This window comes from Phascolarctos cinereus, unplaced genomic scaffold, assembly GCF_003287225.1.
Source record: "Phascolarctos cinereus isolate Bilbo 61053 unplaced genomic scaffold, phaCin_HiC Scaffold_5;HRSCAF=322, whole genome shotgun sequence".
In the NCBI taxonomy this organism is placed as follows: Eukaryota; Metazoa; Chordata; class Mammalia; order Diprotodontia; family Phascolarctidae; genus Phascolarctos; species Phascolarctos cinereus.
In genome coordinates this window covers 24,244,916-24,272,303 of record NW_027555958.1, presented here as the reverse complement: position 1 = coordinate 24,272,303, position 27,388 = coordinate 24,244,916, and the positions used below count along the sequence as shown (strand labels likewise).

Here is a 27,388-nt window from a genome sequence, read left to right as displayed (position 1 = left end):
TGCAATTTTGCAGCATGGGAGATATCCAGTCTGGCTTCTCCACCCCCAATCTCTTGTCTGGGCCACTCAAAGACAGTTGAGTTTTCAACCAGCTAAAAGCACAACCACTTCCCATGACGAGTGTCAGCTCAAGATCTTCCAAGTCGGTATCTTATTTACGCTTAAAAATATATTCACACAAATAAACTCCATCAGGGTGGTTAACTGCCAGCTAAGAGCTTTCATTTTACTGCGTGATAAGTTACAGGAGTTAAGGCTTATAATCAGTCAAGTTAAGGGTGAAAAATATGGCTTGGTTTTTTAAGATGGGCCTGTCCCTTTAAACTTAAAAAAAATGCCAGTAATTGTATACTTCTAGCTAGCTTCAGTGAATCCTCAAGAAATCCTATTGTTTCCTCTCTACTAAGAGGTAGGCAAGCATCTTCCTGCTGTCTAAAGGAAGGCCTGGCATTAAGTTCTTCTAGCATTTCCAGATAAGATAAAGCCTTAATCCTTCTCCATCACCCATGGAGAAACAAAGGCTCTAGTCTACACCTTTACTTCCTACGCGTCTTCATCTAAAGTTTGGTCTAGAGCTCACTCAAGTCCAGGACATCAGATCCACGCATGGCAGAACTCTCCTTCACACCCACTCTAATCTCATCATCCCATTCCCTACAAGGGCTCACTAGCTGAAACCTCAGAGGATCACTAACCAGCAACCTTACAGATGTGAGAAGAGGACAGGGTGGAGGAGAGGGGAGAGGGGACCTGAAACTGGTGTGAAGAAGGAATTTCCAGCACTGTACTCAAAACTCAGAAGCCACCTAGTGCAGCCCTTGAATTTTACAGACAGGGACACTGAGGCCAGAGTGACTGGTTTAGTAAACTGTACCACCCTTACCCTTATAATAAGAGGGGTAAGTGACTTGAGCCAGTTTGACAATAATTCAATCATTTTATTTCTCAAGTCAGCCCATCAGAGTTCTACAAAATATTAATCTAATCAATCGATAAATAATTATCAAGTACCAGGTCTGGGCCAGGAACAAAGACTTGCATTTGTGTACGTTTAGACACAATGAAAACTAGAAAACATCTGCTTCCACGTCCTCTCTCCTAATATCCTTACAACTTCTTGGGAATTCCAGGCCAAATGACCTCCAGCCACACGTGCTCTAGAATGGCCCCCAAATCCAACTGTGTTCCTCCTTTACAGGAGCAGCCCTCTCTTGCTCCGAAGACCTCTCCTCCTCCCAAACAGATGGCACTGTGTTTCTTCCCTGCTCTGCTCCATAGCATAAACTAGTTTCTAGTACTCCAAGATAGACACGTTTTAATGTTCATGCACCTAACCCCCAGGGCTGTTTTGAGGATCAAATAATGTTATATTTAGAAAACACTTAGCACAGTGCCTGGCACAGACGAAGCAATTAAGAAATATTTGTTCAGGGAGCTAGGTGGCACAGTGGACAGAGCGCCGGATCCAGAGTCTGGAAGATCTGAGTTCAAATCTGGCTTCAGACACTTATTATCTGTGTGAGTCTGGGCTAGTCACTTAACCCTGTTTGCCTCAGTTTCCTCATCTGTAAAATGAGCTCCAATAGCTTTGCCAAGAAAACCCTAAATGGGGTCACAAAGAGTCAGACAATTGAAAAACAAGAAAACCACAACCAAAAATGCGTGTTGTTCTGCTTCCCTGCCCCCACAATGGCACAGTCAGCCAGCACTGATGTCATTCCATTGAGAGAATATAATTTCTTTGAGGTTAAAGGTTATTCTAACTTTCTCTTTGCATCCCCAGTACTGAGCAGAATGTTTGGCACATGATAATTAATTACTACTCATGGACTAATTAGTGGACTCCATCTTCCCAGTGGCCCAGTACTCTCGTTGAATAATTTACATTTAAGACAATTCCCTTCTATAATTGGCTCCTTTATCAATACACACAGACCTGAGTGGTCTCCATTTAAAACATGGGTCGTTGCAACTGGACCTTTCCACCTTGCCGGATGCCATGTCTTCACGGACCCAATGTACTGTCATGGAAGGAAGGATGGATTTGGCATCAATGAAGATTTCAGGATCCAAGATCTAGAGCTGAGATGGACCTCAGAGGTCATCTACTCCAACTCCAGCTCATCTGGCACATGAAGAAACCGAGACCAGGGAGTTAGAATGATTTACTCGAGGTCACACAGGTAGTGACGATCAGAGATGGGATTTGAACTGGGGCCTCTTAATTTATAACTAATGTCCTTTTCACTTCACCACAAGGGCTTGGGTTGGAAACAATTATACTATAGTTCCTAAAACAAATCACTTATAGGATCACTGACTTAAAGCTTAAACGGACCTGAGAGATCAAGTCCAACCCCCTTATTTTACAGATGGGGAAACTGAGGCCCAGAGAGGCACAATGACTTTCTACAGATCAAACAGAGAATAAGTATCTGATCTGTGATTCAAACCCAGGGCTTCCTGATTCCACATGCCACCCTCTGTTCACTAGGCTGCCTCTCACATCTCTAGGTACCCTACTTGTAAAATATTCTTGTTATTGTTCTGTTACTTTCAGTCGTATCTGACTCTCGGTGACCCCATTTGGGGTTTTTCTGGCAAAGACACCAGAGCGGTTTGCCATTCCTTCTCCAGCTCATTTTACAGATGGGGAAACTGAGGCAAGCACGGTTAAGTGACTTACTCAAGGTCACACAGCTAACTAAGTGTCTGAGGTTGGATTTGAACTCAGGAAGATGATGGGGTTGAAATAAATTATCTCTAAAGGTGTCATTAAACTCTAAATCTTATTAGCCTTTAGCCTCTCCTATTTTCTTAAGCTTAGCACACACATACACACACACACACACACACACATCCCACCAATAACAACTACATGCACATACACACACAGTACACGATGTGAGTAGAATCTCTTTATCTCTCTAGAATATCAACATCTTAGTCTCATTCTTAAAAATCATTAAATGTTTTCATTTCTGTGGATTCTATCTTTTGATACTAAATTAAAACATGTCAGTATTAGTATGGAAATTGCTTTGGTCTCCCACATTCCCTGAAATTGACCCAGGTATCCAGAGCCACCCTCAAATCAGACTTTGAGGACCACTACCCCAAAGAAATAATGCCAAGTTCCCAGTTACCTGTGAGGCCACTCACTAAAACCACCTGCCCTACAAACCAACAACCAATCCTCAGCTGCCTGAGAATCACCATAAACTATCCTTGGATGGCACCTCCAGGAGCCAAGGAGATACCACCCACCGCTGCTCCAGGGACACCTCCGACTGCCTAGATTTATCCCGGAGGAATCTGAGAATCCCCCTCCCTTCCGTGTATTAATCCTTCTTCCCTGGGGATTTCCATAGGAAGAAAACATCTGAGAGAAAGCCGAAGGAACGTACTTGCCCGCGACTTTGGCTGAAACCTAATTATTAAACCACGTCTTGGCCCCCACATCATCCCAAACTCACAAAGAGGGACTTGAAGGATGAGGCCAGGCCAGCCTCCTCTCTGCACATCGCTCTCTCTCTGCTCACCTGGAGGGCACAACAGTGTTTTTTTAAGAATTCTAATCTCATGCAAGCCAGGAAGAGCTAGCTCAAGGGAACAGCGATTAGTAACCCAGGAGAGTACATGACACACCTCGGAAAGAACTCACTGCAAATGAGCTCCGGGAACAGCAATTAGTCTTCCAGTTCCATCTGTCTTGATTAGGCAGGGCCCCTCCAAATCGTGTCCCTCCTCCTCTCCCACCACAAGGAAAAAAGATAATCCACCATTCCTCTGCCCAGTTCTACACAATCAGAAAAGAAGAACAGCCATAGCTATGTGACAGAAACCCTAGAATTGCTCATCTCAATCAGAGATTCCTGTTGGACTGGGGTCAGGAGAGGCTCAGTCAGGCCTTCACACGTCTCACTGGGTCCCCGGACCAAACCACTCCAACAGCCATCCAGGGCCAAGATCTCACCCAACCAGCCGAGGGCAGCACGGCTGACACTCAGGCAGGGCTCTCCGACCACGCATCACGGCTCCCTCTCCTGACCTCCCTGGAGGGTTATGACACCACCTTGCCCCGAAGGGTGGACAGGCCAGGCGAACACGGAGAAGCCCCAGGGCACTCACCTGTCGCAGTCCTTTGGGGAGCTTTTTCCGTTTTCCAAGATGCTGGCAAAGGTTGCGGTCGTTTTCTCGGTCGGAGCTGTAGTGGTGGTGATGATTCAGGCGATTCTTCTTGGAGTGGTAGGACAGGCCATTGGTAAGGGCTTCTCGCTTCTTCTTGGCTAGTGGGTTTTGGCGTCTCTCCACCCGTTCCTGAGGCTTAAGGGCGACATCCTTCTGCAAGAGAGAGAAGAGGAGGAGAGAGGATTTGTGGTTAGACAGGAATGTGGGACCAGACCTATACCATCAGCTCTACAAAGGGGCTCAGAAAATTCCAAGGAGGGAAGACGAGGAAGAAACAAAGAAAGCAGGAACATAGCTGGGCTCGACTTGTCAGATGGTCACACATTATCTTCTTTCTATGTTCAGGAAGCAGCACTATTCTCAATGTCCTTTCTTTTTTTAAAACAAAATATTTTTATTAATTAAATTTTATTTTATTTTCAAATGACGATCCACCTTCTCTCCCTACCAACCTTTTTCTTCCCCCTCCTTGAGAAAGCAAGCAAAACAAAATCCTTTTTACAAACATGGCTTCGCCAAGCAAAGCAAATTCCCACACTAGCCATGTCCATATATTTATACACACAGATACATATACACATACATGTAAGTGTACGTGTACAAAACACAAAATGCATGTAAATATACACATTCATATATGCGCATGTATATACATGTCTACATGTATGTGCATATACACATATATGCACAGAGTATATTTATGTCCATGCATATACACCTGTTTGTGTATATATGTGTATCTGTACATGTGTATACGCGCACACATACACACACACAGAGTCCATCACTTCTCTATCAGGAAGCGTCATCACGAGTCCCCCGGAATTACAGCTGGTCACCACGATGCCCTTCCAAGGTTTAAGCACAATGCCTCATACGCTAAAACACTTAATAAATACTTTTTTTCACTCATTCTTCCTTTCTTTCATTCATTCTTCATCTGCCCCGAGACTGGGTGAGGGACACAAGAGTCACATTCTGTCCTTTGCCAAGCACTACACCTACCCTGAGCCAGGTCCCCTGGGCACTGCCCTATGAAGCTGGTCTCTAAAGCAACTTCTCTCAAATGCCCTGGAAGGGCATCTACTCAGTTCAGCAAGAAATATTCCAGGACAGCGAAAGTGAACCAGCCAAATGACTCTATTAGCCAAGAAGAAAAAAATTGTTGACCCACATGATTGGAAGGTTTCCTAAATGAATTACCTTTATTTTTAAAACACGTGCTCTTCTGAGCATCCTTAATTTCCAATCTCCACCTAATCTCCTCCACCAACTCTAACACTAATATTATCATCGTGATCAACGGTAACCTTTCATTCATGTTCATGGGAGGCTACAGTTTGGCCCGGCTGGAAAGAGGCAGTTAGAGAGAACTCGGGCAAACGATGGATCCGACAGAAGTGACAAGAGCTGGGAGACTGCAGGGACCAAGGCGTTAAAATGACATGCGTAAGGAAGAAAAACTATCTGGACAAAATCACGATGCTTGGCACTCAGGAGACGCTTAATAGTTGCATGCTGATGGATGGACTATTTCAGGGACCCTGGGTTACAGTGCTGGAGAGATGTGAAATTGGACATTAGGTCTCAGTTTCTCAATCTGTACATTGGGAGTGAAGCCGTCTTCACCGTCTATTTTACTAGGCTCCTGTGGAGCACCTCAAATCATCTTTTAAAAATCTCTTATTTCCAATTTGTAGATCATTCCTTCCAACTTGAAAGAACGAAATCAGCAGGCTCAGATTCTAGAGTCGGCTGATCAACATTTTTTAAGCACCAACTACGTACACACCCGAGTGCTAGGAATGCAACAGGAGTTAAAAGACAGTCCCTGCCCTCAGGGAGCTTCCCTTCTCATGGGACAGCTCTGTTGCTTACCACCTACAGGACCCCAGCAGGTCGCTCTCCAGGGCTCAGTTTCATAATAACAGGAGAGATGCCCCTGATGTCAGGCCCAGCTCCAACATGATCAATTCAGTTCAACACACCCGTCTGTGGTTACTCAGTCAGTCAGGGAACAAAGACCTCAACATCAACGCCACCCAACACTTCTGAATGCGTCTTCAGGCGGAAGTCACCGAAAGAGAAAAGGTCTCTGCCTTCAAGACGAGCCCACACTGGTCAGCCCGGACGCCTCTAAAACAAATCCAGCCTTCTCGGAGGAACACCAAAGACCTTCACCACCCGTTCCCAGGCATTTCCAAATCACGTCACCTGTCCTTCGGCCTCCATCTTCCTTCCCACAGGAATCTGGGGCTCCGTGCCCGGTGTTCCCGGCTCTCGTCAGTATGGAACCAGGTCACCACATCACTTCCAGGAGATCTCCAAATCATTCCGTCCTGCATGCATCCTGCCCCCTTTCTAGCTCCTCTTCATATGTGGTCTTCTACCATTAAAATGGACAGGTAAGTGGCACAGTGGATAGAGTGCTGGGCCTGGACTCAAGAAAACCCGAGTTCAAATCCAGCCTGACACTAGCTGTGTGACCCTGGGCAAGTCATGTGACCCTGTTTGCCTCTGTTTCCTCATCTGTAAAATGAACCAGAGAAGAAAATGGCAAACCACTCCAGGATCTTTGCCTAGAAAACCCCAAATGGGGACACAAAGCACTGGACATGACTGAAAACAAATGAACAACAACCATTAGAATGAAAGACCTTTCAGGGCAGAAACTATCTTGCACCCCCTGCAATGGGCACCATATCTAATACTTAATAAACTGCCTTATAAATGCCTTAACATTCAATCCTAAAGGCAGAAAGAGTAAATAGGGAAGAAACGAAACCATGAAGAGAGGGCTAAGGGTAAAGGGGGAGGGGGTAACGTCCAACCTAAAGAGGGCTTGGAGATGAGAAGCAAAAAAAGCAGCAGCAGAATCTGGTCACCACCTCCCAGCCTGTGTGGTGTGAATACCCCCAAATGCAAATGCCTCCTTTTCCTCCCTCAGATGTCTCTGGATTTATTCTAAGTATATCTTTACACACACACACACACACACACACACACACACACACACACACACACACGTGTGTATGTATGAATGCATAAGGATGTATGAATGTGTATATACATATATACATATATGTATATGCACAAAAGTATGCGTGTATATATGTGTGTGTGCGTATATATATAGTCTATGTATGACTGGATGATCATATAGGTGTGTATATGTGTGTCTGGATATATGTGAGCATATGTATGAATGTGTATGTATATATGTGTAGATATGCATGAATGTGTGCATACATGTGTATATATGTATGAATGTGCATGTATATATGTGTATAGTCTACATATGACTGTGGATGCATATATGTGTATATGCATGTGCATGTGTAGCCGTGTGTGCATATGGCTATATCTGTATATGTGAACATGTATGTATATGCATGTACACATGGATAGGCATTGTGTATGTGTATTGTGTCTATGTGTGGATACGCGTCCATGCATGTCTATGTATGTGTACGAGTGAATGTAATACATGCATGCACAGATACAGATAGAGGCTCTCCCCACACACTGTAAGCCCCCCGAGGACAAGAGCTCCCCTCTCTTTTCATTCTTCTCTCTCAGCCCCTCCCTGGAAGATAGAAGGTACCTAATAGCCGCACAGAGTACTTGTCTGCTTGACTGAGAGGAAGAAGGACAAAACTGTCTCTGCTCGGTCCAGGTGGGCAGCGCTGTGAGCCACGGGAGGAAGTTTCAGCCCTCTGAAGTAAAGACAGACTCACTACCAGTGAGAGCTACGCCAAGGTGAAAGGCGTGACTTCAAGCGAAAAGGGCATTTCATGGCCTTTAAGAAAATACCAGAGGGTGGCTGTCTCACACAGGGGGCCCTCCACCTGTAACGAGGTAGATGGCAGGGACACCAAGGTCCCTTCTCATCATCCGTGTGGCTCTGCCCCACTTAAATCTAATTCACAAGGGAATCAAGACGTCCCCCCGGGATGTCACTGACCCTCTTAGAAAACAAAGGCCCAATAACAATGATTCGTAAGCTCTATTAAAGGGGGTGACTCTGGAAGGAGAAGGAGGAGAGAGCCATTAGACAAGGATACACGAGGTTGTACGCCCTCAATGCTGCCACGCCGTCCTTTGCAGCCAGCCAAACGTTCCAGCACAGTCACGCCCACGCCCCCTCTACTGCTACTGCTCCTCCACGCCCCTCGAGGGTCGGGACTCCATGGGCACCAGAGAGGGGCTTCAGGTGGAATCCTGAGCTTTAAGCAACCCTCTGCCTCCAGCCACACAAGCCCAGCCTCTCCAGCGCCATGGGTCCCCCAAGGCTGCTTGCGATGCCCACGGCTTCCATCAACTCCCCTCATGAGCGCCCGAGAAGCAAGCCCTCCTCTCCTGCCCCTAATGGGGAACCAAAATAGATAACCTGCTTTTATGCAAAGCCTCTTGGGAATAGCGACAGCTCCCAGAAAAGAGCAGCATCCCTGAGAAGCCCACCGCCGACCACTTCTACATATTAGCCGTGAACTGGGCCGCTTGTGATGCTAATACCTAACAGCCCACAGGATCTCTCGCCCACGTCGATCGTTCCACCCGCTGCACCACATCGTACGCACGCAGGGTACTGAATTAATAACCAAATAATATTCAATAATGCATTAACTGTAGTTTTAAAAAAAAATTACAGCATTCTCTTTGCAGATTGAAGCCGTCTCCTCCCCCAAGGTGCCACTAATGTATACAGAAAAATTATGTACCATTCCATACAAAGGGGAATTAATATTTATGAATGCATGGTATAATTTTTTCCCCCAAAATCCATTTTATTTCCATGTGGCATAGTAATCAGGCCAATCTGGCTGCACCACAGAAGAGTTACAATGAGCAAATGGACCCCATGCTGCGACATTAAGCTGGTGGCAGACCTGGAGAAGCTTGATCGCGAGCTGTGCAATCATCTTAGGGCCAATTAATATGAAGATTTCAAACTTGGGAGTGCTGGATGGGAGGGGAGAAGGAGCAGGAGCTCTGCACGAGCAGGTATTGTCTCCTTCTCTGTATCTCCACGGCTTAGCACCGTGCTTTGTACAGAGGACGTGCTTAATAAAGGTTTCCCCATCCATCCATCCATCCATCCATCCATCCATCCATCCATTTGTAAAGTCACCCTTATTTTCTAAGAGCTGACATTTACATAACACTTCAAGTTTTATAACATCTTAAATAGATTTAGGTTTATCAAGGTTAACAAGGTATTTTACATCCACATTCTCATTTACCGTGCTCAACAATTCTGGTACATTTTTAAACCTTTTTTGGGGGTGGGGGATCCATACATGTGATTCTATCAGTAAAGGGAGTTTCTTCACCTAAAATTCCTTCTACCAATACAGACAAGTGATCTACAACTTATATTTTTATCCCTTCTGAAGGAAGCTTTTCCTGCGTACTCACTTCTCTCTGACATTATCTTCTAATCACACTCCTTATCTCTTGGGAGTATAATTTTTTTTAATTCTGTCTCCCCCACTGGAATATAAACCCACTGAGGGCAGCTTCTATTTTTTAAATTTGCTTTTCTTTGTATCAACAGCCTCTGCACAGTAGCTGGTAGACAGAGTTTAATCAGTACTTGGTGAATGATCTGCCTGGGGTCACGCTGCCAATCTGTGCTCAGGTCATCCCTACTCTTCAGAGTAATTTTTAAAAGCTTTTGGAGGTCCCTGCCTTTATGCTGCCATCTTGGCTCTGTCTCCCACCCTTACTCTTGAGGCCTACCATGGCTCTATCCACCACCTCCACGTTTCTTATCAAAGACAAGGACCCTCTATAATTGTGCTTGGACTTGTGTACTGGGTCCACATATTAGGGTCAATCCCTGCCTCTGACACACATTGTCAGACAAACAGACCCTGGCGAAAAGCACTCAGTGCTCTAAGACTGCCTTGCAGAGAAGGTGCCCACATGTGTTTGTAAATGGAGTTTCCTATGCTAAGGAAAAATGCAGATCCACTCCACGTCTCTACCATATTGGGAATAAATTGTCATTGATCTAAAGCTGAATGAGAGAGACCTACAGATATGAAAACTGAAGTCCAGGGAGGTCTACAAACTCAAACGATCACACATCAAGCTTTGGAAGCTACTGCAAGGATCACCTAATCCATGACTCTCATTTTACAGCTGGAGAAACTAAGGCCAAAGTGGCCAAGAGGCTTCCCAAATATCACACGGGTGGGAAGCATCTGAGGCAGAATCTGAACCCAGGTCCTCTGATTCCAAAAACCTTTCCACTCTGACTTGCCTCAATGACAGATTTCCAACAAGCCATGGAATTAAATCAGTAAATTCATCATCCGATGCTCATCATTTCAGAAAAAAATATTTTTAAACCAAAAAGCTAGTAATTACGAGCAAAAAAGTTATCTAAGTGGTGAAGAATATCTTATAGACAGTCTCTGTAGTGTCTCTGTTGAAAAATCCCATAGGAATGATTTATTGATTTCTTTTAATCAATCAATCAACAACTTAAGATGATATAGCATCTTCTTCTAGACTTTCCATTTCAAGAATCAAGTCAGATTAACTTTTTAGTCCAAAGACTGAAAATAATTAAGGGCTCACTACCATTTTCAGAGGTATTCATCTGGGCAAGTATATTAGAATGGCAAGCATTTATGAGGGTGATGGGGGATGAGGAAATTGGAGGAACTCTGGGAAATTAGAGCCAGGCAGTTTAAAACTGATTCACCTGACACTGGATGGAGCAAGGGAGACTTAACAGAACTGAATAACGTGAACCCAAGCACCAATGGATGGCAGTGAGGAAAAGAGATTCAGAAACATTTTCTAGGCAACAGAAAGGGGGTACATTCTCCAGCAAGGCCCAACAGACAGGAATAGGCTGTTAAAATTGTTGAAATTACATGATTTTTAGGTCACTGGAGATAGAGGGCAGGGTCACAGCGGCTGCAGATTCACTGATAAGGTCTTTGGAGAGACCAAATACAGAGGTAATTTCCTTCAGCAGCAAACCCCTCTCCACTACAGCTATCTTACTCTTGCCTCCATGCCCACCCCTTCCCCAAATTACTATCCCTCTCCAGAGGCCATCAATCACAGGCCACACTTGAATTTTAAAATCAAATAGTTGTGCAAAATGGGAGAGACAAAGAAACAGCTGATGAAAAACTATGGTTTACAGGTCTCCAGTTAAGATTACAGATAGAAGCGGGCAAAGACAATTGTAATCTAGGCCAGCAACTAGCCTGAGCTCAAGAGCGATGCAATTCATATTTTCTATCTCAGCTGGGACTCTAACTTCTCAAACCAAGATTACCAGGGAATCTCATGATATCGCCTTTGATATCTCATGATATCAAAATCTGAGTCTTTATAGGATCCTAGACCTAGCCCTGCAGCAGCTAGGTGGTACAAGGGGTAGAGGACCCGGCCTGGAGTCAGAAGACTCATCTTCCTGAGTTCAAATCTGGCTTCAGATACTTGGTAGCTTTGTGACCCTGGGCAAGTCATTTAACCCTGTGCCTCAGTTTCTTCATCTATAAAACTGAGACTGACTTTGCACAAGGTCACATGGTAGCCAGAGTCAAGGGTGGGATTTGGACTAAAGTTCCCTAAATCCAAAGCCAATGTTTATGGGATTGGAGGGTCATGTATTTAAAGCTGGAATAGTGCCCAAGGACCACTGAGTCCATATTCCTCATTTTACAGACCAGGAAAGTGAAGCTGGAAAGGTAAAGTGACTAAGCCAGCCACTTACCCATGTAAACCACTTAACTATGGTCTTCTTGACTTGAAGCCTAACACATGACCTTCATTCATAATAGCTGTAATTATTCAGGGATTGGTATCCCAAGACCCTTTATTTTAATGATCTTCCCATTCATGAGATGCACGAGGTCCTCTCCAGCTCCCAATTCATGATCTGACAAACCCGTGATTCTTGCCCTTTCGTCTCCCTAAGTCTCATTAGTACGTCTATAATCCCCATGATAAAGGGTGGGTGGCCAAGAATAGAAAAGGAAGGCCCCCGGAAATCAGTGAGCACCTCCAGAAAACAGGGCAGCTGCCAGATACGCAGAAACTATTGGCTGAAGAACAGCTTGGGGGGAATCTTGGTACTTTCACATATCCCACAGGTAAAGAAGAGCTGGCTGCTACTCCAAGGATAGAGCGGTGGAGGTGGAGTCAGGAAGACTTGAGTTCAAATGATGCCTCAAACATTTGTTAGCTGTATGTACCTGGGCACCTCACTTAAATTTCTGTCTGCCTCAGTTTCATGGAGTTAATAACAGCACCTACTTCCTAGAATTGTGAGCTTCAAATGAGATGATGTATATAAAGGGACTTACAAACCTCCGAGCATTATACAAAAGAGCACTGGTGGTGTTATTCATGATTCCACTATCATTTAGGACACAGCTACTTTAGGCCAGCCGCTGTGCCAGGGACTCGGGAGACAACTACCTGAGTCCAGTCATCCTGACCTTTAAGAACCTTATATTCAAATGCAGACCACGTTTTAGTTGGCGCAATTCCCACACTCCATGGTCTTTGGAGAGCAAACTGCAACGCCTAAAATATTCTCAGGCTCACTGAACCATTGATTTGGAGGGGGAAGGGGTGTTAAAATGGATCTAATCCTATCCCTTTATTTTACATATTAGGAAACAGAGGACCAGAGTTAAAATGTCTTGTTTGAGGATTTGAACCCATGTCCTCTGGCCAAAATTCTTTCAATTTCTTGAACAGCCCAATTAGCTTCCTCTAATGAGACTGTAGGCTCAGATAACATGAGGAATATGATGCAATGAAAAAGAATCTTTCTTTTCCTTCCATTCCTCTCCTTTCCTTTCCCTTCCCTTCTTCCATATGGTAAACCTTTGGAGACCATCCGAAAGCACGGACAGAGAAGAATGCTATTGGCACAGCTTTAAGACATGAAGTACACCCACAGGAAGGCCAAAAGGGAAGAAGAAACCCCCCAAAAAATCACACTAGGAACAAGGAAGGGGAGGAAGAGAAATGGAAATACATAACAATTCTCAGTTGTATTCAAAACCAGGTACCTGCTTGGTCCTTCTAGGGAAGGAGGAGCAAAGTATGAAACATTTCTGACTCATTTCCACCTAAAATATGATCCATTTCTAGGGCTGAAGCAACACTGGGAGGGAACTTCAGGTGCAGGACACAGTTTAAGCAAATGTCCAGAGGTGGGAAAGCACAAGACCCTCTCAGGAGACAGTGAGTCCAGTTTGGGGGATACCAAGGGCCCAGAAAGTCAGATTGAAACCAGATCCTAGAGAGCTGTGAAAGGCAGGGTAAGATTGTTTAGCTTGCTCCAGGATTGGCTGTAGGAGGTAACCCAAGGAAAATAAATCAGGAGTAACGGTGAATTATCAAAACCTAATGGTAGGTTGAAACCAGGATTCAAACCCTTGTGCTGGAATCTGACACCTCACTTGCCAAAGAAAAGTGAAGGACTGAAGCTATTATGTGAATTATTCACTCAAAAAAACACTGCTTTCCCCTGTGGCCCAGCTCCCCAGCTCGGTAAATCCCAGCACACTCAAAGACTGCTCTTTCTGAAATCTAGAAATCTGATCCAGATGTGATGAAAAAACACTCACTTTGGTTTTTCTTCTTGGACAATTTCCCATCTAGGTTCTCTTCCTCCCAGGAGACATCTCTTCTTGAAAACATGTGCCACCTACTGCTTTATCTAAAACAGGGGCCCCCCAAAAATACAATTTTTAAAAAGTTGCTTTTCATTCATTCTTCCTTCCTTTGTATTCCACCTTCTTTTTTTAAATAGAAACATATCAATTAGTAAAAACACAGCCAGAGCCCAGAGTTGGATATAAAAACATTCCACTTTGCATCAGGGAATTACAACCTTCTCGAGATTTCCACTCTTGCCAACTACATAAAAAGACACAAACATGCCTTCACAGGGGGCATGCACAAGGGAGAATGATGTATCATCAGGAAGACAGCTGGTTCCAAGCTAAACTGACTGGAGTCCAGTCTTGGGACAGACCTATAATTCCCTTCAGAAAAGAGGTGTTTTCTTAATTCATTTTACCTTCGTGTCAACTAATTCAGGGCACATGAAAGAGAGAAATGGACACAGTGGGGAGCCGAGTAGTTTCTCTGCCCTTCATCTGTGCCAGGCTAACCCAGCTTCTGACCCCCATCCCTTGCCTTAACCTGCCTTGAAAGGATCAACAGCCAAGACTAATTTGGGAAGGGATTTGGGGGAAGGGGTAGGAGGGGAGCGGGGGAGAAATGGAACAACCAGTCCTACATCGGGCATTTACAGCGTGAAACCTGAATCCAACAGACAGGGAGGGAGGGCAGAGAGAAGGCTAATAAGGAAACTTTGGACCCAAATATTTTCCCTGGCATTAGAGCGGATAAAACAGCCATCCATCTGTGACAGCTGCAGGGGAGAAGAGGAGACAGTCCACCGAGAATCACCAGCTGGGAATGGAACCGTGCAAACACTCGGTCATTCTGTCTACTCCGGTGAGTGGAAAAAAAAAAGTGTTATCACAAAATGCAATTAAATAACCAAGAGGAGTATAATAATAACCCTAAGTAGTGGGAGTAAATAACCCTAAGGCGTGGGCAAGCAAGCCGTGGGATCGTTCACCAGCACGGAAGATGCTGCATAGAGCAACGGGAGAGTCCCATGACTTCAATTTAGAAGGAAACCAGGGTTAGAATGCCAGAACCTTCTCTTATGAATGGGAGTAGAACGTAAGCTCCTTGAGGGCAGGCGCTAGTTCTGTTTTTTTGTCTTTGAATCCCCAGCACCTAAAACATAACCTCATGCATGGTGGCTTCGGATAAATTCTCAAATTTAATTTAACTGAAAAGCTAACAGTGTAACAACCAATATGTCACTTGGCCTCTGAAAGCCTCAATTTCCTCATCTCTAAAATGGGTGTGGAAACCATAAAACTTTTCTGGCGGCCTTCTTTGGAGAAAAGTAATTTATAAGACATAGTTACGTCAAAAGCTTATCAAAGGATTCCGGGGAGAGCCGAGGGGAAGCTACCCAAATAGTGATTATGATTTTAGTTATAATTCCCCAACTGTAAGAGAGGCAAGCATCAAGGGGTGTGAGGAGGAGCAGATAAGCTTCACTGCTCACCAGCCTGTGTGATGCTGCCCGAGTCACAATCTCTCCAGGCTTCAGCTGGCTCCTGTATAAAACACCCAAGTGGGGCTGGATAATCCCTAGGGTACCGCGAGTCCTAAAAGTCATGATTTGAGGCAATTTACGATGTCCCACCCTCCTCCCCACCGCCCCCACCCAACTCTGAGGCCAAGAAACAAATTCCAAAGCTTGAAGAACTATTGTTGAGTTGTGCCCAACTCTTTTGTGACCCTATTTGGGGTTTTCATGGCAGAAAAACTGGACTGCTTTGCCTTTTCCTTCTCCTGCTCATTTGACAGATGAGGAAACTGAGGCAAACAGGGTGAAGTGATTTGCCCAGGGGCACACAACTAGGGAGCATCTGAAACTGGATCTGATTTGGGTCTTCCTGACTCCAGGGCTGGCACCACCTAGCTTCCCTTTAAGAGTTATGCTCAATACAAGAAAAACCAACGAGGGTCTGTTCTCAGACTTCACAACTTTCACCTAAATCCTGCCTAACACAATACCTAGCCGAGTGAGCCAGGGCAAGGCTTTTAAGCTCTGCGCACCTCAGTTTCCTCATCTGTAACATGGTGATAAATGACAGCACCCACCTCACAGGGTTGCTGTTTTGAGAGACAAATGGAATTAATTTATGCAAGGACTTGGAAAACCTTAAAGTGCTATGTTATTATTATTGCTTTCCTTGTGGCCAGATCATCTCCTAAGTCCACTTAAACATCTGTGAAGAACACTCAGATCTGCAGAAATCGACGCTTGGAAAAGACCCACTTTGGAGTGGTGAGGTCTCCTGGGGATGTCAGCTTTTGGCCATTCTGCCACTTTGATAGCAGAAGCAAGTTTGCCCAAAAGCAGATCCTGGGGTCTCATACTCATAACGTAATACAGAAGACCAGGTACTCAGGCTCAGAGATTATAAAACTGAGGACTCCACCCATCAAAATCAGAGAATTAAGGAAGATACACAAACATACACATGTTTACGCACGTGTGTGTGTGTGTATATACACATATGAATATGGCAAAGGGGTTAGCTTTTTCATGCATGTATGAGAACACATGCATGCAAATGAGCATCTATATGTGGGTACAAGCACATGTATGTTTATAGCCAGAATCAGCTATCCAAGGATCAACTTGGAGGTTGGCCCACAGGCAACCTGGCCATTAGGGGTGAATTCTTTGGACATGGTGCCATGACTGTAGCTACAAATACTCACAATTATAAATACCAAAATTCAGGTTTCAAATTTGATACAAATGCTCCAACACCTAACAAGACAGGAATTTGGGTTTCATGGAAGGTTTAATCAATTTACAAGACAGCTGGCCTGGTCTGGTGCATATATTGAGACTTCCTCCACACAAATACTCTTCTTCCCCCTTAGAAATAAGTGTATGTACACACACACATACACACACACACACTCCTTCCATTTCAGATTTTATATTGTTTGGGTTTTCTTCCTATCAGGATCACAAGGATAAAAATAAACTTAAGTCCGTATGGGTTTCTCCAGAATTTCATAAAGCCATTCTAAATGCCACCTGTTAACCTCAGAAACCTGGTCTAAATAAACTCCTCCAGATCCGTGGCAGAATGAATGAATCAGACCCCACCATCAGGGCTAAGGTAAGGAGGGAGAGAGACTGTGCCCTCAGCCACAATGGGGGGCTGGAGAAATGAAGAACGTAAGTTTGGGTCTCCTGGTATCAGTGACCCTGGGATCTGGGCCATTCTTTGGGAGGAAACATTGTCATTCAGTCATCAATGTGCTTTCCCCGGGATGCTCAACAAGCCGTGACCTCCCAGCTTTGCTAACTCAGCTCTTCGGCTCCCAATGGACCAGAAGTACTGATGGTTCAGTCCCTTATTGGTCCTATCAGATTGGATGCTTGAATCAATCTCTCCCTTTTGAAGCTGTGGGTTAATGGCAACGTTTATTAGGCGGCATGCAGGCATTCAGAAGAGATCGATAGAGACATGATTACAAAGCAACCAGAGGATTAAACACGAGATTTATCGCAAAATTAAACTGAATTAGATGTTCCCTGATAGCACTTGAAATGCTGTCGATAGATGCCCTTAACTCGGAATCCATGCTTTCGGTATTTATTTAACAGGCAACTGGGAGGTCTGATGTGAGACAACGATGATAATGTAAAGACAGGGGCTTTGCAGAAAGCACCAGGGGCCTCCTTAGAGAGCCGATGACTCTGAGCTCCTAGAGTCTCTAGTCAGGGTCGGCTGCAGTCATGGGCCAGAGCCCAAGGCTGACGTGTGCCCATGCCGAGCCTTGACGGCCAGCAAAATGGAACATCCACACCCCATCTGGGCTCTAATTACAGCCCTGGGAAGGCTCCCTTCATTCCGGAAGAAACTTGGATTTATACAAACTGAAACCACACAGTAAAATAACAAAGATAATAAGACCCATGATGACAAGACAATCACAGAGCTAGAAAGGACCTTCGGGGCAGTCAACTCCAACCTCCAAATTCTCAGATGAGTCTGAGATGGCTAAATGATATGTCCAGGGTCACAAAGCCAGTAACTGTCCAAGGTGGGATCTCAACTCCAAATGGTAATGGAAAACAAGCTCTGGGCAGTTTTAACGTCCAATACTCATCTCAAAGCAGATGTTCAAATATAACTCCTTCCTCTCTTCCCAGAAGGGAAAAGGTTGCTCACTCTTCCTCTGGAGACTGGGATTACCAGGGGTCAGCAAGACAGGCTGCTGTCAGACTTAAGGAAGCTTGCTCTGCAAATTAAGTGGGCTTCGTGCCAATCAATGCATGGCCTTTATGAGAAAGCCTGGAAGGAGGGGGAGGGGCTTAGCCAGACAGGACATGACTTACATTTGTACAGTTGCAGACATCCAAGGTAAAAGGTGCCTTCCCTCTGAGATCCCTGTCCATTTTCTCTGTATAGATGTTCCATCAACCTGTCTGTCCATCTTTCTATCTATCTGTCTGTCCATCTATCCATCCATCCATCTAGGTATATGTGTACATATGTATCTATCTATGACGTGTATATATATATATATATATATATATATATATATATATATACATATATGTGTATATATATGTATATATATATTACTATATATGTTATATATATGTGTATATATATATATATATATATACATGTATATATATATATATATATATATATAAATATATAAAAAGAGTTATTTAGATGTTGTCTCTCCAACTAAAATATGAGCTCCCTCAGGACAAGGAAGGGTGTTTCCAATTTTTTAAAATTTTTGTTTTGTTTGTTTTTATAAGTCTGGTGATTAACATAGTGCTTGGTAGATAGTAAATATGTAATGTTTACTGACTGTGTCGTTTCCAGCAGTGGTCATAGCATCAGTTGACTTTGCTTGACTGTTTTTTTTTTCTCATTAGAAAAGAATGTTTAATTCTGACAAAGGTGTGGAGGAAAAGTTAGAAGTTGCAGCTAGAAATGACTGAACAATAAAAACAAAAGGAATCTATAAATCATGGTCGCAAAAGACTATAAACATGGCAGGGGAGATGGACTACAGCTTGGGAAATTCATTTCAGAATAACACATTCAAGCTATCTGCCTTGTTCATTTTCCCTCTCACACCGGAGCACATGCTGAGACACTGGCATCCGACCCAGTGGAAGGCAAGGTTGGAGGATCCCAGCCAGCTGTAGGGAAGCCAGCCCCTCCTCATCCTGACCCTTCCCCACGGATTTATCGACATTACAGTGATCCCGACAAATTGCATCCATAAAGGAAAAATCCGTACCGCGGCCAATAAAAGGGAACACGGCGCTAAACGAACTGGCAACAGTGTGTACACCAGGAAGCGGTGGTGGAGGAGTCGATATACATGACGGCTGTTAAAATTGACATCAATACCACTGTGAGCGAGAAGAACTCCTTCTGAATGACTAACAGGACAGGAAAATCCTGGGGAAGCCCAGGCCTGCTGAGCCAGGAAGGAGGAGATACATTGCCTCTACATGATTTCCATCTGCACCCCTAGGATGGATGGAGAAGCTAGATGACCTGGACCGTGCTCCAGATCCAGAGAGAAGACGAGAGGAAAGTCTTTGTCCTCTGGTCTACTATGAACAGCACACTTTCATCCGACAGATGGCTGTGGCGCTGCCCTGACGTTACCCATCCCTCACGCTCCCTGGCTCTGACATCAATCCAAGATGACAGCTGTTTTGCCAAAAGGGCAAAGGACGAACTCTAAAACTGGACGCCAAAGTGGACAACTCCAGGCAGGGCCAGGCATCTTACTTTCAGAACACTAGCTGACTCTGATCACCTCTAAATGCCTATCAATGATGTAAGCGTGGGGGGCCGCTTTGTTTATCAATGAAACTAACACACACCCTGCTTCCATGGGCAAAAAGATGGGCAATGGAGCCATGCAGCTAAGATCAGAGATCTTGAGAGAGAGGTCAGCTGGTTCAACCCCTTTGTTTTTGAGATGAGAAAACTGAGGCTCAGAGAGTCCAAATGTCATGTCGAAAATCACGCCAGCAGGGTCAGAGGTGGGACTGAAGACCAAGTCATCTAACCCAAAGACAAATGTTCTCTACACCACACAACTGGGGGTGGAGAGGAACTATCATGGCGTCTCTCTGCTACGTTCTCCAAACAAAAATGTCGGAGATTTTCAACAATGCACCCCTTGTGGGAAGTGGGGCATATGGTGCCAGGACACTGAACAGCCCCTATTCCAAGAGTCCCCGACCAAATAAAGGAGCTGCCAATGAGAGGGCAGAGGTGTCTGCTGCTGCGGAGTGGAATGGGGGAAAATGGAAAGTACCATGCCTCCACTCTGTCAAAACGTGTTTCTGGGGGCTCTTCGTCCTATTAATCTAATGGCCAGTATAACAGATTTGTCAGGGAAGACCATGAAATTCCCAGGAAACCACCGTGCTCCAAATGTCACTGAAACTACATTTAGCAAAGAGATGGATGTCTTTCACCAAAGCTGGGGATGCTTAAGCAGCTGTCAGTCTGCCTCATTTAACACAGAACCACTAGTGCCTGGCTCTCGGACTGAGCTTTTGCTATTCTGGGCCGGTAGCAACTATTTCACACAGAGAGCAATTCGGCACAGAGTGGAAGCATCATAGGAACTTCAGGAGTAAATGCGAAACCCTCAACTCCAGGCCTCTTCTTGGAACAAAACAGCTCCCTGCCCCCACTTCCACCCAAAGGGGAAATCTTATCAATTAGAAATGATGGCAATGAGGGGGTGTGGGGGAAGGGCCGTGCCAAGAACCCTAGGATTCTGTAACGACAAGAGGCAGGAAAACTGCACCTGGACTCAGAAAACGCAGTCCAAGCCTCTACCTTTTTCTGTTGGTTCCATTCAGTCAGCTGGGTTTGGGGCTGACTGATGACACAGGCATGGGGAAACCAAGTCGTGGGTTCAGCTCAGAAATGAGCACGGCCAGCTTCAGACTCAAGCTCCTGAAACAAGTTTCTTAGAGAGAACTGATATTGTCCCCAAAAGTCACTGGATTTGAATTCAGAAGGTGCAGTTGTGGATCTCAGCCCAGTCACGTACACGACACAGGGCCCGGAACATGTCACTTCCTCCAAAGTCACTTCCGGCTCTATGAAAATCTATGATTGTCAACAGAACGCACGCTCCTTGGGAAGAGGGAATGTATCACTCTCTGGATGTGTATCGCCAGAACCTACTGTAGTGTCTGACTCCTAATGAATCCATGAGCATTTATTAAGCATCTAATACATGTCTGGTATGGTATGAGGATCTGGGGATGCAAATACAAAGACGAAACAATCCTTGCTCTTAAGGAATTTATGGTCTATCATAGGGAGGGAGTTCCATATCAAAGAGGGCCAAGTTCAGAGAGAGGGAGGGTGAGAGGGAGGAAGGAGGGAAGGGAGGAAGGATTTCCACCTGTGTGACTTTGGATAGCTCATGTAATCTCCATGAACTCCATGGTCTCAGTTTCCCCTTCAGTGAAAGAAGAGGGCTAACTGGATAGCTCTGGATGTGTCTTCTTGCTTCAGGTCCCTATATTTCAACCTCACCTATGAAAAAAGGATAGTCACTGCAGCAACCTGATAGGGTCATTTTGAGGATCAAAGAAAATAAAATAAGAAGTGCTCTGCAAACCTCTGTATATGCTCTCTATAAGTACTAACCATCCTTAAGTATCATTCCGTGTGTACGTTTCACAGAGAAGGAGCCTGCATCATTTCACATCTCTGGACCTCAGTGATCCGCATGACCCAATACCACCAGGGTCAGTAAGGGACACAGGTGAAGTTTAAACTGTGCTCTGCTGAATCTGAATCTAGTGACCTTCCCACAGTATGACAATAGGCTTCAATGGCGAGTCATTCATTTTGCACCAAAGGAATGGCTTCTCCTCCCCACACTCCTAGACTGATTCTACAAACCTTGCTCCTGTCCAACTCCCTGAATGAATTATTTAACTGCAAAGACGCAGGGTCCCTTATGGCGTGGAGGCCTCGCATGAGCTGCAATCACAAAATTCTCCTGTACAGAAAAAAAGTTCCCTCTTTATGCCACCTGTGACTGGGAACAGTGTCCCCCTGGGACAGCTGTACCTGCCTTCTATGGCTGCCATATGGAATAGGTAGAAAGAAGAAAACAGAGAGTACGTAAAAAACCCCAGCAAGGTATGGAGTAGGGGCATGGGCACAGGGAAAGGGAATAGAATAATGGATTAATGGAAATAAACGGAATAATGATTCCATCGCCTTTGCAACTTCCAAAATCAAGAATGTCACAACTCCATTCAAAATGGTGCTGGAGGAATACAAATATTTAATAGCTTTTGCACTGGGTTTGCAGGGGTTTTGCCCCCAGTAACCTAGATATTTGTCCAAGACAGACTCCTATCCATTAGGGAAAATTTTTAATGTAGCCCGTGTATTTTATTAGCACTCATCTATGGAAATATAAAAGCCAACCAAGAGGTTTTCCAGGCCAGAGCCTAATGCTTTGACAGAAACGGTTTTCTGGTACAGATTCTCAAACATCTTACTTGGCATGGCATCGAAAAATCCTGGTCGAGACACGAACAGGGAAGGGGAGAGGGGGAGGGAAAAGTATCTCTCTTCTTTCCCAGCTGAGTGCTGGCATCTACAAGACCGTTTGGGAGGCAACTTTATGTGTTCTTAGTAGTAGATTAATGAATGTAATTACCTTACATTGTGGCGGCGAGCACGGCAAAAACTATAATTTATAGAGTGCTGTAAAGTTCTAATGTGTTTTTATGTCCATAAGCTGCTTAGCCATAATCTAATGCATGGGTACAAGAACACCCTAAGTGGTTCTCAGCCGTACAGCCGGCACAAATGTCGGGGCCTCCGCGATGCTGCTGCTAGGACGTCTTTATAACATAAGTCCAGGCTGGGGAATGGCTGCTGAATTACAGGAGTAATTCTAGATCCACGGATGAGAGTGAGTGAGTGAGTGTGTGTGTGCCCCCGTGTCCAGGTCTGAGTCCATGCCCCTCTCCCCTTCTCTTCTACATTCCTCTCTCTCTCTCTCTCTCTCTCTCTCTCTCTCTCTCTCTCTCTCTCTCTCTCTCTCTCTCTCTCCCTCTCTCCCTCTCTCTCTCTCCCCTCCTCCCTCCCTTCCTTCTATTTATCTCTCATCTTCCTCTCTATCCTTCTCTCCTACCCCATCTGTGTACATACAAGGAAGGGGCCTGTCTGTCTCAGTCTCTCTAGGTGTCCGACTGTCTATCTGTCTCCCCCCACCTCTCATATTCTGTCTCTCTCTCTCTCCATATCTCTCATTCTTTGTCTCTTCTGATCTCTCACTTTCTACAGGTCTCTAGTTCTCTCTCACTCCCTCTCCCTCTCTCTCTTAACCTCTCTCCATTTCCCTCTCTCTGTCTCTGTCCATCTCTGTCTCTTACTCTCCCTATGAGAACAGCTCCATGCAGACAAACATTTGCCAGCCTGAAGGCTGCTGGGACATGACGGCACCTCTCAAAACTTTAAAATGTAAAAAGAATATGTTTTTAAAAGAAAATTCTCAGCTCTACTAAGTCTTGAATTTGGGCCCAAACTAAACCCCATCTAATTCATCTCTCTCCAATTATCCCTGTGTCTCTCTGTACAGAACAGCTCTTGCACATCCTGAAGGGCTTCAGTGTTCCCCCCAGACACACAAGTCCTGAAAGAAGCATGCATCACACTCCCAGCACACACAAAGCACTAACGCGCCCTCTGCTGGGCTGCTGGGTGTGGGACAGAGAAAGGGTTGAATGTGCAGGGCATGGACCTCGGTTCAAATCCCATCACTACAGCTGTCTGCCGCTAGAACCCACGGCAAGCCACTTCACCATTCTGGTCCTATTTCCTCCTCCCTAAGGAAGCTTCCAGCCGAAAGCCTCGTCCTCCAGAAGCCGGACCTTTGGGTCTTGCCCTTGGTTCTGCTGACGGATTGTCAGGGCTTCCGACTGCCCCGCAACCGACCTTTTTGTGAACGGTGTCTGTCCGATTACAACATGATCTCCCTGAAAGCAGGGACTGTCCAGCCTTTTCTATTTATATTCCCGAGGCTTAGCACACAGCCTGCCACAGAATAAGCCCTCAATAAATACTTTTTCATTCAAGCTGATGGTTTAGGTGCCAAGAAGCACACAAAATACAAAATAAAGGGACAATGACCTGGGCGGCATGAAGAAGAAAATTCATAGTTACGTGGCAAATAAATGAAAGATGCCAGATGAGAGATAAATTCATCAGGCTAACAGGATACAGCAAATCATAATGATTTAGAACATCTAAATACAAGAGGTGAAATTTAAAGCTGGCTTTTGAAGGGTGGATAGAATGCAGGTAGATGAGAGTAGGGAATTATGGGGAGGAAGGAAGGATTCCCCCTATATTTTGTACCCTGGACACAATTCACTAAAGGATTTCAAAATCCCCAACTTAAATGCAAGAAGTGGTGAGCCCCCAGTCCTTGGAGATCTTCAATCAAAGGGCAGATAACCATCTGGGGACTCCTTAGCACAGTGCCTGGCACACAGCAGGCACTTAATGAACGCATATGAACTTGACCCGTATATGGGTTGAACTGAAGATGGCCACCAAGTTCTCTTTCAACACTCAACCTCCTATGAGTCTGTGACTTGAATCCACTTAAATCCAATTCATACACAAACCAAGATGTCACCTTTGTGATGCCACTGGCCCTCTGAGAACGAAGGACAAATGACACGAAGCGTTCATTAACAGCCAGAGCACAAGCCAAGTCTCAGTCAACACTCTCTGAGAAATGGGGGAAACAAGGCTCACTCTATCTACCTCCCACCTGGAGGTGGAAATCTGTTGTGTAAACCGGAGAGCACCATATAATTACTGGGAATTATCATCCCCCCAAATACAGCATTAACAGCTGCCTGTTTCATTTTCCAGACTGGAAACGTTGCTAAGGCACCCCACCACTGCCTTCAGCTACCAAGCCCTCTCTGAGCTAAAGGGCACGAAGGTGCAAAGGCCCCCATGATAAGTTTCCCGTCTTCCTAGCCCTCGCTCATTAGCGGCCCAGTGCAGCGGATATGAGTAAATATTTTAATACATATTAAGAAGAGAGCTGGAGGAAGTAGCTCCCTGAAAACAGGAGGACGAAGGGCTCTAAAAGCAATTGGCCTAGCGTTGGAACACAATGGCATGAGATCACTGAGCAGCACAGGAGGAGGGCCCAGCTCTCAGCCGTACGGCCAGGATAAATTAGTAGCACGGCTAATAAATAATGGATGCTTTTCCTAGTTAAAAATGTACCACTTTGCAGAGTTCACAGGATGAGAGATGTGATTTGAATTCAATTAAAAGCTCCATCCTGTCTGAAAGAACGAACATCTTGTTGCCCACTTCATGAGAAGAGCTTGTGGGCTGCTGTAATCAGAATAAATACTAGATTTGGTCTGAGAGCTGCCTGCAGGGAAGATTGGTACAAGGGCCCACAAGCCCCCATCAGCATTCCTCGGCCCCAGCTTGGCCAGGTAACTCAGAAAGGGCTTGCCTTGTGGATTAAAGTCACTCACATACACCAAAAGGATCCGATCTGCTTTTGAAAACTGACCTTGTTAGAAAGACATAGAAAGACAGACAGAGAGAGAATAGAATGAGAATGTCCTGGACCTGACCCGGAGAGTTAGCAGAAGACCACTGAACAGCATGTCAATAGAAGTCCCCTGATTGTACACTGTCTGGGCTGATCCAACCCATTAGGTGTCATTGGAGTATTTGGGAATGTACAGTGAGCAATCACTGCTCTTTGATTAACTTAAAAGCAAACAGCTCGCCAGTCTCCCTCCCTACACACCACCAGTGGCAATCTTTCCTGCCCTATCACATGACGATCCACATAGACTGTATTTCACCTCTGAGCAGAGAAAGTGCATGATGTGACTTTACATTATTCTCCACATTGTTTTGTATTTTCCCAATAAAAACACTGCTATGATGATGGTGATGATGGGACAATGATGATAATAATAAACATTTTATAGTGCTTAAGGTTTGAAAAATGCTCTACAAATATCTCATTTTAGCCTCCTAATTGTTGTGGTGTTAATTTTACAGATGAGGAAACTGAGGCAGACAGGGGGAAAAATGACTTGCCCTGGGTCACACAGCTAGTAAGCATCTGAGGCTGAATCTGAAGCAGGGTCTTCTTGACTCCAGGTCCAACACCCTCCATGGTACCTCTCAGCTGTACACTGCGAGCAGAGCATTGTCTTGGGACAAGACCCAAAGTTTAGAAAGGGAAAATCAATCAGCAAACATTTACTAAAAGTCTGATATGTGTCAAGGACTTAGAGGACCCCGGGGGTAAAACACAAAAAATTAAACAATCTCTCCTCTCAAGGAGCAGACATACAAACGGAAGCAGCGTGACATTGTGGCCGCCATGCTGAATCTCCCTGCCCTGCTGTTTCCAGACTCGGTTCAAACTCCACCTTCTGCGGAAGCCTTTACTGGTTCCCCCTCTGACCCCACCATTGTTAGCACCTTCCTTCTGTGACTGCCATCCAAAATACTCTGCATCCTGAATATACGTAGCTGTTGGCACATTGTCTTCCACATTAAAATATGAGCTTCCTCAGGGCAGGCAGAAGGTGATCTCTGAATTGGCCTTGAAAGTAGAGACAGCAATTCAACAGGATGTGAAAGGAAGGTGGCATTGTCCAGATATAAGGACTCATAAGAGCAAAAGGCTAGGCAAAACAATGCCTTTGCGGGGAGAAGAGCTGTCCAGTTTCACTGGATGGTAGACTGTGTTTGGGGCAGCTAGGCAGTGCAATGGATGGAGTGCCAGACCTAGAGTCAGGAAGGACTGAGTTCAAATCTGTCCTCACATTCTTACTAGCTGTGTGACCTTGGGCAAGTCACTTCACCCTGCTTGCCTCGGTTTCCTCATCTGTCAAATGAGCTGGAGAAGGAAATAGCAAACCACTCCAGTATCTTTGCCAAGAAAACCCCAAATGGGGTCACAGAAAGTCAGATACAACTGAAAGGAGTGAACTACCAGAGATTGTGTTTAGAGTAGTAATGGGAACTAAGGATGAAAAGGCTGAATGGTGCCATGCTTTGAAGTCCTCAGAAGTCAAGCAAAGGAATCTGAACTTGAGTCCAGGGTGAACCACCAAGGATTCTTAGGAGGCCATATCTACATAAAAGAAAGAGTACTGAAACAGCTTTGTGTCGGATGGATGAGAAAGTAAAGATCAAAAGTCTTTTAAGAAAAGCTGATTAAGATAATCTAGGCAAATGGCAATGAGGGTCTATTCTTGGGGGAGAAGATGAAACTAGAAAGAAGAATGGGGTCAATCAACACTGAAAAGATGTAACAAGAGGACCTGGTCAATGATCAGATATGAGAAACAAAGGAGAGGGCAGAATCAAAGATAACGCAGAAGTAACAAAAAAAGGGAGATGAGACAGAAATTATGGACAGATTCAGAAGGGAAAAAATGTGCTTGATTTTTGACATGGGATATGGGGATAACAGA

At 44.9% G+C, this 27,388-nt stretch overlaps 1 protein-coding gene across 1 annotated transcript in view; it reads right to left on the bottom strand.

Annotated features, from left to right (window-relative positions):
• Positions 1–27,388, bottom strand: part of AUTS2 (activator of transcription and developmental regulator AUTS2) — a 1,261,165-nt gene that overhangs the window by 948,700 nt on the left and 285,077 nt on the right. Inside the window, 1 exon segment of the mRNA XM_021006938.2 lies at positions 4,132–4,344. Within this exon segment, the coding sequence (XP_020862597.1) occupies positions 4,132–4,344 (213 nt within the window).